The 16,664-nt window shown below is 35.7% G+C and overlaps 2 protein-coding genes across 2 annotated transcripts in view; one reads left to right on the top strand and one right to left on the bottom strand.

The window, feature by feature from the left end:
- The window catches only part of LOC136819859 (all-trans-retinol 13,14-reductase-like), a 133,700-nt gene that overhangs the window by 76,924 nt on the left and 40,112 nt on the right, over positions 1 to 16,664 (bottom strand). The window lies entirely within an intron of this gene.
- Positions 12,786 to 15,492, top strand: LOC136819807 (cytochrome c oxidase subunit 6A1, mitochondrial-like). The gene is made up of 2 exons (XM_067076048.1): positions 12,786 to 12,968; positions 15,285 to 15,492. Exons 1-2 carry the CDS (start codon positions 12,825 to 12,827, stop codon positions 15,360 to 15,362), a joined length of 222 nt encoding a protein of 73 aa, XP_066932149.1. The 5' UTR covers positions 12,786 to 12,824; the 3' UTR covers positions 15,363 to 15,492.

Raw genomic sequence — 16,664 nt, 5'->3', positions numbered from 1 at the left:
TTGAACCCTTCGAACTTTTTTTCTATGTATCTAAAGTGTTCCGGTTTTTACTATAAAGCCCCGTGATCTTAGCTTTCTAGCGGTATATAACACTGTGGAACGGGCTAACGGCAATTGGTAAAAGCCGAACATTTGCAACATTTTTGAAAATTGTTTGCCCGGGAGAAAAAAAATTCCAACTATCGATGAACAAATGTGTCTGGAAACGGAGGAAATGTATTTGAAGGCTGAAACTTGTATATTTATCAGAAAAAGGGTGAGGATTCAAAAATCACAATCGTTCAATTTCTTATTCTTTTTTTCACTTTTTTTTGCTTTTTGCATGGGAATGCTTAAAAAAAGTTTTATTTTGCTGAAATGGATTTTCTTTTCATTGGGGTTTCTCCTTTCGAAAACTTATTTTTTATTCATAAGTTTTTGTTCCCCATTTCCAGAGGCCCCTTGAAAATGGGTCCTACCACCTTTTTTGACTCATTTCAACCTTACCAAGCTAATTTTCTTCGAAAACAAAAAAAAACAATGCAATGTCGTCTTTATCAAAAAAGATATATCTTTCATTATTTGATAATATACTAAATATTTTTACAAATATTTTAAATAATGATTCTAACACATCAAAGAATTCTCCCTCCAATTTGAGGTCTCTAGCACACTAGAGAAAAAGAGATATGCAAAATTGAGAAGCATGACTGGAAAATTTTTATTTTCTTTTTGACACATTTTTCGAATTTTTCCAAGCTATTTTCCTAACCTTTTTTTTGACATTTTTAGTCAAATTTTTGACACTAAATTTGAATATCTTACAAACCAGTTATCCTCTGGAGGCCTATGACCCCTCATTTTCTTTCTTTTTGAAAGCTCTCATGATAGGATAGGTTTTGAAAAAAAAATTAAAATTTGAAAAATCTTCTGGAGTTGCTACCATTATCGAGCTAGTTTTTCAATCGAGTATATCGATTCGTCATTGATCGTAATCGATCTCATCGATCGATAATATCGTTGTTTATAGATCGAAATCGAGGGGTCGATAGGGTAAGATCGATAAAAGATCGATGATAGATCGATAAATAATCGATAACTAATCATAAGCTTAAAGAAATCTTGAGTATCGATCCTCCATCGATCTCTTATCCGGATCGTTAAGTAATCCATCGATCACATATCGATCCGTCATCCAGCGTTCCGATGATTGATCCTATCGAGCGCGGACGTTTGGAAAAGGGTGATCCTTTCAGCGATGACATGCTGAAAGTCAGTCAGTTAGTCACACTAGGAAATTAAGCTTTCAGAAAAACAACATCAGTCATCTACAGGATACATTTCAACAACAAGGATGAGAGTTACCTGAACCAAGTTCGCAAGACAATATTAATTAAAACTTGAAAGTTGGAAACAAAATAAAACGTGCAACAGCCAAAATCAACCAACCAAAATTTGTCATTCAATTCCCGAGACAGCGCTTTGATTTTTAAGGCCTTGTTTATACACTAAAGTAAAAACAATTCTGCACATGTAAATGGGTAATTGTTTGAGGTCCGGCAAAATTTCCGGGAGATAGCCTATCCGGCGATGCGCAGATCTAGGTGGGTTTTTCTTGGGAAGTTGATCTTCAAATTAGTTTTCAAGGTTGGCTTGGCTCAAATTTTTTTATCTATGGCTCAAATTTTAGGCAATTTCTCAAAGTTTTTGAAAATGTTAATTTCATTAAAAAGCGCCGGGTTATTTTTTCACAAATCCCTTTAGAAGTTTTGCGGCGCATTTTTTTGCTTGAGAGTCAAGTAAACGATATAGCGCTTTCGCAGCATTAATATTTGATACGCATTTTGGCGGGACGCTAGTGTGACTAACTGTCAGTGACCACCTATTGCTATCGATTTTATTGGTGATCAAATACTTGTCTCCAGGCAGTCAGGGCCAGTGCCAGTCAGGGCCTCCTTTCACTTGATCGATATTACGCAAACGGCAGTGTGTGCTAAATTATTTTGGTTTCGCTTTCGATTTCAAACAAAGGTCGTAGCAACAGGGCGCGCGTACATCAGTCAGGGCCTCCTTGGTCTTTTATAGCATTAGTTCGGATAGAATGAAAACATACCTGATGAACACAACCAAACCTTCTGTCTTGCGTTTACTCTTTCCTTCCCAACAAATTTCGTTTTTGGTTATGTAGGTTTTAAAATCCACCACAAGTAATGAACCTCTTATAGCTTTATCTGAATAAATCTGGTTGAAAACCTTCTGTCAGGTTTCATTATGTACGATTTTTGGACCTACCCCGGTGGGCTGTAGGTCCGTCTGTCCGTTAGTTACCAGCTTTTCTCGAGATTGGCTCATTAGTTTTTTCTAATTTTTTGCACAATGATGCAAAACAGCAATGCTCAAAATGTGAAAGAGCCCAATTTTCGAAAAAAAAAAATTTCCGGCCGAAAATAGCGGAAATATGCCGGAAAAACTGGTTTTTCGGTATTTTCTCGAGATTTCATCATTACTTTTTCTGATTTTTTGCTCAAAGATGCGTATTAACAATGCCCAAAACATGGCCTAGTCCGATTTTTGAGAAAATTTTTTTTCCAGCGGAAAATGCCTGAAATATGCTGGAAATCGCCGTTTTTCTAGATTTTCATTGGACTTTTTCCTTATAATTGGTTGTTTTTTCATTCAAAAACATTATTAATAGCAATGCCCACCATCAAGCATGTTTCAATTTTCAATAAAATTGATTTTTGAAGCCGGAACTATTTTAAAAGTCGCCGGAACAACCTATTTTCGCCGGAAAGACAGTCAGTATTTCTTGAATTTTTCAAGCTGTACTTTATATTTTTTTATGAAATTTTGCACACTGATGCAATATGACAATACCTAAAATGTGACGGAGCCCGATTTTTGAAAAAAAAGTTTTCCGGCCGAAAATGCCGGAAATATGTCGGAAAAGTCGGTTTCTTGTGCTAACTTGAGCTGAAGTTGGCTTTTATTTCCCCACGTAGTTTACACTCTAGGTCGGCGTGCTGACAAAAGAAATGTTTTGGGTCGGCAAAACCGACCTAAAGAGGGAAAATATTATTTGTTAGGTTAATCTAATTGTGTTATCATTTGATACCACACGATAATCGAGCCTCATTCCATTCTCTTTATAAAACATAAAACTTAATAACACAATTATAGAGCAGCTGAATTTGTTAGTTCGTTAATTATTGTCTTTGCCGATCTAAACAAGCTACTTAGGACGGCTTTGCCGACCTAAAATGACCTCTAGGTCGGCAAAATTTTGCCGGCCTACGCCCAGTTTTGGTCGGCATTTATGTGCCGATATGATTTTGTCTGAATTCACAGGGCTGTAGTTTTTTCTGATTTTTTGCAGAAAGATGCGTATTCACAATGCTCAAAACATGGCCGAGTTCGATTTTTGAGAAAAAAAATTTTCCGGTTGAAAATGCTGGAAATCACCGTTTAGTTTACTTATATTTCTATGCTTTTCACACAAAAACATTATTCATAACAATGCTCACCATCAAGTATGATTCAATTGTCAATAAAACTGATTTTTGCGACCAGAACTTCCTATTTATTATTTCCCTACAACTCTTCCCTCTCCCCCCATCAACAATCAATGATGAATTTATTGTGTTGTGTATTTTCGCTAAACGCTATATTTTCTGACTGATTTTTTTCATTTTTCTTTTCGCATTGCTATTTAACTTTAATCATCAGGTAAGGTATGTCCATTTAGCATATTGCTTGTTATCCACGTGGTGAACCGGTTTCCCTGATTTCCTGATAATTAAAAATTGGAACTTTCCCGTGGGCGCGATTGGGCCTACCGCCATCGCGAAATATTTTTCGTGAAAATTTACCGTATTCTAACGCTGATATAATCTAGATAGGAAACAAATATTTAATTTGATTCTTTTTTTTTGTTCGTATTTCTAAATTTCAAGATAAAAAGAACTATCTATGAATTATTTTCTTTAACAGGCGTTGAATCGACATTGACATATTAATGATGTCATAATCAATGCCGTGCATATTTTGTCTCTTATTCATTATCTAAGAATGGGAACGGGTAAAGATTACCGCACGGGCTGATAGAGGACAAAGGTTTTTTGAAGATATTTTCAGTTATAATCCAAGGTAGAACAAACTAAACATAGAAAGGGGGTATTTTTTAGTGCTCTACAGTATACGATGACTGGTATTTTTTTGAATTCTATGTTTAGATTTTTCTACCCAGCCCTGTTGCTATGTACGCGCGCCCTGTTGCTAAGACCTTTGCTTGAAATTGAAAGCGAAACCAAAATAATTTAGCGCACACTACCGTTTGCGTAATATCGATAAAATGAAGTGAGGTCCTGACTGCCGTACATAACAACGGGGCTGGGTAGAAAAATCTAAACAAAGAATTTAAAAAAAAAAGGCTAATCATATAGAGCACTTAAAAATACCCCCTTTCTATGTTTACAGGTGTTTGCCCCTCAGTATGTACATGAAATTTACTTTTGCTCTAATTTTTTTTTTCTGTACTTTTTTAAACTTTTTTTGGTGTTTTTACAAGGTCTTCTATTATAAAATTTCTTCCCAGTAACTTAAATCTCAAAGTTTTAGGTTTTTGGTATTTTTTTCTCAAATTGAACTTTTATACTTTATTTAGGGGGGACCACAGAATGTCAGTCTGGAAAATCGCATTATCTGGAGAACAAAAAGTCATCCATTGATGAAATTTTATGTGAATGCATTTATTTGAATCCTTTTTAATATGTAAAATTTATGTTGACTTATTTTCAAGGGAACCCCACTTTGCTCCACAAAGTGCCAGTGATAGGGACCTCAAAATGCCACCTTTTGCAGATGATTTTTCAAAAAATCCAAACTATGTAGACCAGCTTGATTAAAAGCCACCCTTTCCTATTGCTTTGAACTACCTGGAAAAGCCATATTGTAAATGATTAGTTAGACTGTGTGTAAATTTGGACTAGTTTGATTTAAAGGGGAATTAACGTTTCAAAATTGTCAACAAATAAATTACAGATTCAAATAGAGCTCATTGAGACAATTTCAAATATATATGGTTTATAGGGCTTTACTTTTCTACACCCGGAATAAGAGTTGTTTGAAAATTCCCTTGCATTGCTATGGATACGAAAAATGTGACGTAGCACACGCCCTGTGTTTCTCTTTTTTATAAGGGAAGAGTGGTGAATGATGATTTAAAATGCAGTTTTTGAGTTTCTTTTTACCGTTAGAAAGTTCACTGCACCTTTGGAATACTAACTAGACTCTCCTAGCTTTATCGTATAAGTGAAGATGACCATATCACAAAAAGTTCTACGAAACTCTAGTGTTGGTAATTGCAAGCTTCGTGGTCTGTCCTCATAAGAGAGATTTTTGTAAAGTTTGAAAAGCCTTGTCGCACGCCTCTGCACTCCTTCCAATAGGTTGACGTGTTCCCTTAGTTTCGGTGACCAGACTGATTGTGCATATTCAAGATGCGGTGGAACGAAAGTACAGTACAAAGTAAGAAAAATCTGACGGCTAAGGTTTTGGAAGCCACGGTTAATAACTCCAAGCATCGAATTGGCCTTGTTGACTTGCTTAGAGATATGTTCCTCGAAACTCAACTCTGCATCAATAACAACACCAAGATCTTTCTCTATGCAAACGTGTTCCAGTTGATTTCCATTTAGAGTATATGGATGCGCATATTTTATGTTTGTAAACTTTCCGATTGTAAGTACATGGCACTTGTCTGGATGGACTGAAGCAACCAGTCTTTAGACCATTTCTCCAGCTCCTCAATATCTTTTTGTATGATAAGAGAGTCATCGATCGAGTCAACTTCTTTAAATATTTTTGTATCATCAGCAAAAAGTAGTATGGATGATATGATTTTATCAGGAAGATCGTTGATATATAGAACAAAAAGTAGCGGCCCAAGTACACTACCCCGTGGTATTCCACTTACTACTGTCATTTGTTGTTGATTTTGACTGGTTCACTTTTACCTGTTGTTTACATCCGTTAAGGAATGCTCTTATCCAATCAAGAGTAGGTCCTTTGAGTCCATATCCCGTTAGTTTTTTGCACAATCGACGGTGTGGCACGGTATCAAATGCCTTCGCAAAATCGAAATAGATACAATCTACCACTTTTCCTTCTGAGGTACTTTCACAGCATCTACCGATGTATGTTAACATTTGGGTAACTGTTGAGCGTTTGCTAATGAAACCATATTATTTATTTGAAAGGAGTTCCAGGTCGTCGCGATGTTGTGTGATGTGCGTTCGTAGAATTGTTTCCATCAATTTACAAATGATCGATGTCAAACCTACAGGTCGGTAGTTAACAGCCAAATTTCGCTCCTTTGCTCTCATAAATTGGAGTTACATATGCTAGTTTCCATTCTTCCTGTAGGACTCCCGTCTATAACAATTCGATCATTAAAAGTGCAAGTTCTTTTAACATTTTTGGTTGCATTTCATCTGGACCAAACGATTTGTTGTCATCAAGTTTCAGTATAGATTCGTAAACAAGATCTTTTGTTATTGGTATTCTTTTGATGACGGGATATTCTTTGCGGGACTGGAATTCTAGTAGTTCTCCTTCAGGTTCTTTTGTGAAGACACTACAGAATTGTTTCTGCAGGATGTCTGCTTTTTCATGCTCTTCATGTATTAAAGATGAAATGTCATTTGGTGTTTTGAGCAGGGATGAAACCCCACTTGCAGATTTTAGTTTACTTCGGACATGTGACCAAAAGATCTTTGGTTTACTTTTCGACTTGTCGCAGATACTTTTTTTGTATGACCTTCGAGCTTGTCTTATCTTTCGGTTCACTCTGTTCTGTGATGTTATGTAGTTTGTACGGCTCCTAGCTTTTTCTTCCGGGTCTTTAGACTTTAACCAGAGCCTGTGAACTTGTCGTTTTTGTTTTATCCCATTCTGGACCTCTTTTTTGATTGGTATAGCTCCCTTGAGTTTGCAGCTTTGATTATTAATATATATTTTATTGGAATAAACTGGCTTCTCAGATCAAGTATTTTTTCTTTAAAAGATTGTCCACATATCTGTTACTGATTTTTCTCTCGATTCGTTGATTAAATTTTTCGACCATTCTCCATCATTCAGGTGTTGTTTTATCTTTGTATAGTCACCGGTTTCATTACTATATCTTTTAGAATTGAGTTTGCGTTGAGTATAGCAATCAAACGTAAACACCAATATGCTATGGTGGCTCTTCCCAAGGGGGCTCAGGTACTGAAGGTCGCTTACTTGATTTTGTCAATAAGTAAGTATTAAGTCTATCGTTGAAGGTTCGTCTGTTCCTCTGCATCGTTTTGGTTCATCAACAAGTTGATAGAAAAACGCGTCTCTGAGAGCGTCCAAAAACTTTTATTCCTTACTTTCCTCAGAGTGTGGCGCTGTCCAGTTATCCCAGTTTATGGTTGGATAGTTCATATCTTCTAAGAGGAATTTATGAGTGTATCTCTTCTCGGAAGCAATAATAATAATAATAATAATAATAATAATAATAATAATAATAATCCGGCAGGACAACACTCATACCAAAGAAACCTCAAACTGAAATTCCGTCCAACTACCGCCCCATCACATGTCTTCCCATCACATACAAAATCATGACCAGCATCATCACGAAACGTATGAAAACCCACCTAACTACATTCGACCTAATTCCCGAAGAACAAAAGGGTGGGATCTCAGGTAACCAAGGGACAGTAGACCAACTCTTAATCGACAGCATGATCCTGGAGAATGCAAGAAAATCAAAACGCAACCTATCGACAGCCTGGATTGATTATCGAAAAGCTTTTGATTCTGTCCCGCATGACTGGCTAACAAGATCTCTCCAGATACACAAATTTCCTGAGAAACTCATCGACTTCTTCACCACCACAATGACCAAATGGAAGACCACCCTCAACATCTCAACGCAAGACACTACCGTATCTTCCGATCCGATCAACATCCACAACGGTATCTTCCAAGGTGATTGTCCTTCTGGGTTAAACTTTGTCATAAGCCTGTTACCTCTATCGTGGCTCATCAAAAGATCGTCGATCGGCTACGCTATAGGCCCCAGAAACAACCGTACCGTAGTCAGTCATCTTCTATTCATGGACGACCTAAAGCTCTATGCGAACTGCGATGAACGACTTCAAGACCTTCTCGAAATTGTATCCATGTTCAGCAATGATATTTGTATGAGTTTCGGTTTGGATAAATGTAATACATTGTCGATAAGAGGAGGAAAGCTGACAAAAGGGAATGACATCACCCTCCACACCGAGGAAACCATCAAAGCTCTTGATCTCCGCGAACAGTACAAGTATCTTGGTATGCTTCAATCGAACACAATTGACAAAAAGAATATGAGAAATAAATTTCGAACAGAATACTTTCAACGGGTGAAGAAGATCTTAAAATCATCCCTCAATAGTAAAAACACTATTCAAGCCATAAATACGTACGCAGTACCGGCATTGTCTTACGGATTCCAAGTCCTTGACTGGTCAGTTACCGAACTGGAAGAGGTTGACCGAGAAACAAGAAACACCTTACGTCAATATCATATGCTCCACCTCAGCAGCGACGTTGACCGAGTATACATCAGTCGAAAACAAGGAGGCAGAGGTCTACTCAACATCACAGACCTTTACAAGAACCAGATCATCCAGTACAGCAGATATCTAAAAAACTCCACAGAACGTCTTATTGTGCTAGTATCAACGTCACAAACATCCAAAGGTGCAAAGTCCATCCATCAAAAAGCCGAAACATACCTCAGAGAACTCAACATCGACGAAGAACAATCACAACAACTCAACAACCAACAACTGAAAACCCGCGTTAAAACCATCCGTACCAATCAAAAAATCCAAACCGTCAAATCAACCCCACATCGACAAAACCGCATCCCTTTCATGGCTACGATCTTCCACACTCAAACGAGCAACAGAATCCACCATCTGCGCAATTCAAGAAAACGCCATCACAACCAAATACACCAAAAAACACATCCACAAAACATCAAATGACGATACCTGCAGAGCCTGTAAAACCAAACCTGAAACCATCCACCACGTCATCTCTGGATGCCCTATCCTCGCACCTACCAAATACACCCAACGACATGACAACGTCTGCCGCTACATCCACCTCCTACTAGCCGAAAAATACCAATTCATCGAACCAACAGCCACTAAATGGTACCAATATGATCCCGAACCTATCCTCGAAAACGATAACGTTAAAATCCTCTGGAATTTCCCAGTACAAACGGATAGACGCGTCACCCACAACAAACCCGATATCATATACCTAAATAAACGATCTCGAGACATCCAACTAATAGATATAGCGGTACCACTTGATTCCAACATCGCACGAAAACGAAACGAAAAGGTTACGAAATATGTAGACTTGTCCATAGAGGTAAAACAACTTTGGAATGGTCGGAAAGTCAACACCATACCAATCGTCATTGGAGCTTTAGGGTCGATCCATGAAAACTTTCAAAAACTTATTGAACAAAAAATGGACTTAAAAATCAATGTTAATGAAATGCAAAAGATTGTTCTCTTGGGAACATCCAATATTTCTAGACATTTTTTCTCGGCCGATTTTTGAAATCGTTCATAGTCAAATTCTTAATCTAACGATGAAATATTTTATAAACTTTTGCCACCACTATATAATTCTATAATTTTTAAATTTAAATTCCTGAATTCTCCAGCCCTGATATTAACGTAAATTCCATTAAGGGATGCCTAGAAAAGCAGTAAATTTTTGATACATTCATAAATTTATTGGCAAGTAAAGGTGACCCATAAATCTTTTGACAAATTTTAACAAGCCTATTTAACAATATGATATCTACTAATATATTAGAATGTTTATTGTTATATTTAAAATATCTCAAATAGAATTTAACTTAGGAACTTTAAGTCTTTGGGAAATTTAAGTCTATAGTCCTTCAAAAGCCAATAATTTTTGGAATTTATTTTTTAGTTTCTATATCTTCTATCTAAATTTACTTGAGTTTAAATTTTCACATGGGACACTTCGGGAAGCAATAGATTTTCTGAAAGGAAATTTATTGGCAATTGAAGCTGTCCCATTAGAAACTCCACAACCTCGATCAAGACTACACAATTTTCAAAATACGACACCTTTAATTTTAACTTTTATTTTTTCCATTATATTATATTATGAATTAGTTTTAGTTGTTTGCTAAGATCTTACGCAACCTTGCCAAGCCTGACAAATCTCTGTTGCACAATCTTTAGGTCTATCTCAATCTAAATCAAACCAAAACAATTATGTCCTAGGTCATACAATCCGAAATTTATTCGTTTCCAGAACATCCTGAAAAGCGACAAATTTCTCTACCCTACGGGGAAAGAAAAATTCTTCGGCAAGTAGGGGTGATTTGAAGCTTTATTTCGCATAGTTTTTCTTCTTTTTTTTTTTGCTTGCTCTGACATCATTAAGAAAAACTATTATATTATATATATATTTTTAAAAAAAAGCGTACCTTATCTATTATAAATAGAAGGAAAACTTTTATACATAGTGCATTATCGATTATCATTACGAAAATATACACCGAATAATAATAATAATAATAATAATAATAATAATAACGATATATTTCACAGTATCTCCAAAGTTTTACAATTGGCTCTTCACCTGGAAATTGAGTATGATAAATATATATGTAGCGTATAAAAAATATGATGTTCATTAAAAATACTCAGACTGGTTGTAACTAGAGACTAGAAGGCTAAAAGTAGATTTGAATAATAGATTTGATCAACTCGTTGAGTTTATCGTTGTTTTCTTCATCCATTTACATTTGCAGAATTGTTTTTACTTTAGTGTTGATCAATTTTTTAAGAATGGGGCAGTTTGGGGCAGGTCCAATAGTATGAAACTTAGATTTTTTTTAATTTTTGGATATGTTAAGTACAATGAACTGAGTAAAATCCCAAAATATTTTGGTCTGAACATCCATAATCGGATTTATGCCAATTTGAAGTTTTTGACATTTTTGGGCATTGCATTACTGTCCCCATGGAACCTTCATATAATATCAATGATACCAATAATGCCAATGCATCAACACTTTTAATTGCACTGTTCAAAAAAGATAAACCCCTGTTTTTACTAAAAATTTGGAGATTGGATGTTTTCTAGAAAAGTGCTAGCAAGGGATATTTCGGGTCCCATATCTTCCAAAGGACTTTTCCGTTTACCTTGAAATTTGACAACCTTCTTAATCTAAGGTTGAACTACCAATGGTGTAAAAATGAACCTTGTAGCATAAGTAGAAATAAAGCTCAATTTTTGCAATCGCAAATTTAACCGCTAAAAATTGCGAATTTTTCAATCAAAAATACATTCAAATATGGCGCTTTTGATTCTCTGAAACAAGCAAAGAATTTTTGAAATTATATCAAACTATCAAAAGTCACAGGCATTCTTTTTATCACTGCCAATTATATCTGGATACACTTTAGTTTGAATTTAGTTATAGCGTTTTTTGTCTCCGCTGCAAATTATTTTGAGACAGACTTTAGAGCACATTCAAGATTGGCCAGGTCCGGTTCAGACCGGTCAAGTCCGGTTTGGAACGGCCAATAATGGCCAGGTCCGTTTTGTCAACAAAAACGATGGTGTTTGGCCAATGTAAGACTGGTTCAGACAGATATGGACCGGTCCAGGCCGATCCAAACGGTCCAGAACGTTTTACGGAAGCCGAAATACCAATTATAAGAACTCGACTCGCTTGCTCTTATGAATCCATTTGAAAAAGATTGTTAGAATCCTCCTTAGAATAGAATTGCACCGTGTCCCTTCGTTAGTTTATTTAGACATCCCTGTACCATTTACATATCTCCCCTGTTAAAAACTTGCCTGTCAATATTTTTCTTTGTATTTCATACACAGCTAGTCAAGTAACACCAAAACCAAAAGGAATACCAATTGTTTCGGCCTTTTACTAACGACTGTACAATCTCTGAAAAAGGAACAGTTACTTGCCTCTTCCTTTGTTGATAATCCAATAATATTACAGTAATCTTGATACTTTTAATCTTATAATCTTTATCTTTTAGGTCAAGGTTTATCTTCAAGGTCGTGAAGGTTTTTACTCTAGTGAAAACATAAAAATGAAAATACTTCTTTCTTCTTGCTTTTGTTATGGTTCTTTTCAATTTGCTTTTGTTTTGGTTCTTTTCAATTTGCTTTTGTTTTGGTTTTAGAGTCAGAGACTTTTCAAAACATTCGAAAGTCTTTTTTTATAATTTGATCAAACAATTCTCAAAACATTCGAACGTTCTCTGGAGCTCATTCGAACTTTTTACAAAAAGATTCGAAAGTTTTTGGCCACTCGAAATTGTAAACAAAAAAATACCGTCATTCAAAAAGAGTTGCTTGTTTGTTTTCAGACCGGTATTGGCTGAATTGGGTCGATTTCGACCGGTCTAGATCGGCCTTTGTTTAGAGAAAAGATTTTAAAAAATATGGCTCGGATAAGATCGGCCTAGATTGGCCAAGATCGGTCAACATCGACCAAATTTGGCCAGGAACGGTCCAGACCGGTCCAGACCGGTCCATATCGGCCAAAAATTCGGCTTTTTATTAAGGATCGGCCCATTTTCAATGTGCTCCAAATAGCTAACAGGGACACAGTTGTTCTTAAAATTTAGGTAATTCATCATGGTTTTTGGTCCTTTCAGGGACATCAAATTTATTGGAAAAAAAGGTCTGATTCGATAATTAAACACCTTTATTCTATTTCTCCAGCCACATCGATGCAATGGAAGAAAATCTCTTTATTTATCGCCCTACCTGGGATCGGATTATGTGCCTATAATGCCATCACAGATGAACTGGAACACATGAAGCACGCCCACCCTGAATTTGTTGGCTTTGAACATTTGAGAATCAGAAAAACTGTAAGTACTCCTTCCTTGCTCCTTGTCTTTGATTCGTTATAATTGCATAATAATCCCAGCTTTGAAAACGTGTTAGTACCCAGTTAATGGGCTCTTCCAGAAAATGTCCGTTCATGGGGGGGGGGGGTGGAGGATAATGTCCGGGGTGTAGCGAAAAATCATGAAAATTTGCCTTATCCGGGGGTTAAATTTGCTCTGTCCAGGAGTAATTTCGGTTGTCCGGGGGGGGTCAACTAATGTTAAGCTTGTTCGGGGTAAAACCCGTTGTCCGGGGGCCAAAAGTCACTTTGTTCGGGGGGTAAATCACTGAAAATCGTTGTATCCTCCACCCCTCATATTAAATTTTTGGACCTACCCCGGTGGGGTGGAGGTTCTATAAATTAACCTTTGTCCGTTCGTTCGTTCGTTCGTTCGTTCGTCGTTTCCTCGTGATTGGCTCATTAGTTTTTTCTGATTTTTTGCACAAAGATGCATAACTATAAACCCTCGAATGTGACGGAGCCCGATTTTCGAAAAAAAAAATATTTGGGCAAACTTGGGCCAAAAAACGGCTAAAAAACGGGTTTTTTGGACTTTGTGAAAAATTGGATCCTTAACTTTTTTGCATGAAGGTAGGGTACCATCATAGGTAAAAGATGGCTCAAGCAGAGTTTTTGAAAAAAAAATTGTTGGCTCAAAAAACACATGTTTATCTATAAGAATCACTATTAATAAGCATACATCAATGTTTTAGTTAAATTAATCAATTTTTTTATGAGATGGATGTTTTTTTTGCTCAGTCTTGAATTTGAAAGAATATTTCAAGAGCATGAAATTTTGGTTTATCTATATATTAATAGCGGTGCTTTGTGTGTCTGTGTGTCACCACTTTCGTTTTCGCTTTGTTTGAGTTTTAAAATTATGACTTTTAGTCTCTTGCTCCACAAATTTGTTCTATTGGATTCGCGCCATTTGCAAAAGATCGGATAGAGCTTGGTTTAGACTTTATTAAGCCTTTGTTTTGAAATTTAAGGCCCATCTACATTTAATAATTTTAACTTCTGCCCAGACTTGCCTTTTTCTCTCTTCTTTTGTTTTAAATGTTTTCGAATGTATTTAACGATCGTATTTATTAATGACATTCGAATTCTTTTCAAAACAAAACAATTTCTTTTCATAGAAAAGAATATTTCAAAAGTAAATCAAAACATAAAAATGTTTGTGGACAACAACAGCATTCAAAGGGCGATATAAAGCATAAGAAAAAATAATTTCACTTCTTTTTTCTTATAAAAATATTCAAGCCGTCGTTACGGTTAAAAAATGTGTGTACGTCATTTTTTATGTTTAACTTCGAAAAGTTATGACAAGGGTTTAAAAAAGCAACTTACAATTTTATATTTTTTCGATCTGATAAAAACAAAAAGTTGCACTATTCTTTGTGACCTTCCCACTTTTTCCTGAAAAATTGTCATTTAATCTGGACGGCATATTTAACGCGAGCGAAGCGAGAAAAATAACTACCTGCAGAGTCGTTTCCGACACTGGTACAGTAAACGATGCTCTTTCTGATAACTTTTGACTTAAACAAAAAATTATGTCACTGGGGGGGGGGACAGTAAACGATCGAAATATGGTTAAAAGATAAGACACCCGGGGAAGGTTAGAGTTAAACGTTGTAGAGATTTCTTTTTTTTATTTGATCGCTTTTTTAAGCCAGCTTCAACATCCAAAGGACTTTTAGTGCGTTCAGCTACAGCTTAACCGGCGTGCGACGCCGGGTACCGGCTAGTATGAAAGAATATTTCAAGAGCATGAAATTTTGGTTTTAAACGTTTTTTTATGAGAAACAAACGACTAATTTTAATAGATCGTCACTATTTGCGTTTTGAATGATTGTTTATTTGTCACGCTCACGTAGATATCAATTATATATGTGTTAAATGCATAACCAGGTAGGTCCATAAAGTCCAAAATCACTTGTTTTTCTGATACAATCATAAAATTTTACAAGTTTTTCTAACTTTTATGCAGCTTTACTTTCCAGAAAGAAAAAAAAATTATATATTTGATGACGTCAGAATTTATAAGCTAGACCCATATTTTCATGGTTAAAGATACTTTGCGGGTTATTTTTTCCAAATTGATTCAGTCATTTTACCGTCCTCAAAAGTTTAAATACATAAACTCGCTAATTATCAAAAGGGAGGGGGTATTTAGTGAAAAACGGCAAAATCTAAATTGGTGGGTTACAGATCCGTCTGGACGAATGATTATAATATAACCATGCCAAGAATATTAATCAATTTATTCTTCTTTTTCTTTTCTTTTTTTCAGTCTTTCCCATGGGGCGATGGTAATCACTCACTTTTCCACGGACACAACAATCCTTTACCCGAAGGTTATGAACACTGAACAAATTATTTTATTGTCTACATCCTGAATTTTTTTGTGACATAAGTGTAAATTTTAATTGTTGAAATTATTTTAATAATTTCATAATTTTTAAAACATAATATCCATCATTGAGTTGATTGGGAATGAATTTTTCACATTATTTTTTGTCAATCCTGTCCAATTTCATATCATCGTACTTTAGGTGAATAAACCTTATTGACCAGAAAGTTCACAATAACTTAAATAAACATTCGATTTAAATCGTTCTAATTTGACTATTTTAATGTGAAAAAGTGCCTTTAATGGAACTAATTTTGGGTAACAGGGCTTCTGGGTTGATATTCACGAGGATATTAATGGCATCTGCTTTGGACTTCACTAGACTAGGAAAGTGGACTTTTTTCAATCTAATTTTTAGAACGGAATTAGACCTTAAACCTCAACATAACAAATTTGATCAAGAGCGAACAGGTGAACGAAATAAACGAAATTCGAACCAGAAAGTCGACCCTTTTGTATGTGCGTACTAAAACCTTGAGAGATGATATCAACCTATTTCGTAAGATTTATGTTTTTAGTGCGCATGATTTTTTTCCACGTCGTAGTAATTAACTTTTTATGATTGAGCACTCTTTTGCGAATTGAGATATAAGTTTTTATTTACAAAGACACAGAAAATAGTTCTTGGTTTCTTTAGTTACAGAAACAGCCGGCGGAGATTTTTTAGAAATACGTGTTCTTATCTTTTAGGAGACCCAATGTTATGACATTTAAATTAAATTTTCATACAAATGATGTATTCTGATTTCTAGGAAACCTGTATCGCACTATTTGTCTCCCTAAACTTATCACTACTTTATAGTTTGATGTGTTCTAAAATCTAAAAAAAAAAACAGTTTGCCAAGATAAACGCGTAAGATATTTGTTTCTCCACGAAGAGGATGTGTACTGAAAGTTTCTAGGGTTACTAGGCAACAACATTATATCAATTTTCTATTGATTATACCCCTGTCTCCGTAAAATATGTGTTCTGAACTGAAGCTTTCTAGGGCAGGGTTACCTAAACAACAAGAACACGTTAGATGACCTTGTTTATACCACAGATATCTGTAAAGCCCGAAGGGCTAGATAGGCAACTTTAAGCTTTCTCCAGCAAAAAAAAGTGAAGCAAAAATTTGACTTTTTAAATTTCGTGCTGATGGATAGGATCTAGCATTTTAATTGTTTTCGGAGCGCGAGATCAAAAAAAGTAGGCGGCAAACGCTATTTCACATCTCTCAAACCGGTGAAATTGCATATTTTAGTCACGTGACTTTGGTA

Source organism: Clytia hemisphaerica, unplaced genomic scaffold, assembly GCF_902728285.1.
Source record: "Clytia hemisphaerica strain Z4C2 unplaced genomic scaffold, Clytia hemisphaerica genome assembly, whole genome shotgun sequence".
Classification (NCBI taxonomy): domain Eukaryota; kingdom Metazoa; phylum Cnidaria; class Hydrozoa; order Leptothecata; family Clytiidae; genus Clytia; species Clytia hemisphaerica.
This window is presented reverse-complemented; position numbering and strand designations above follow the sequence as displayed.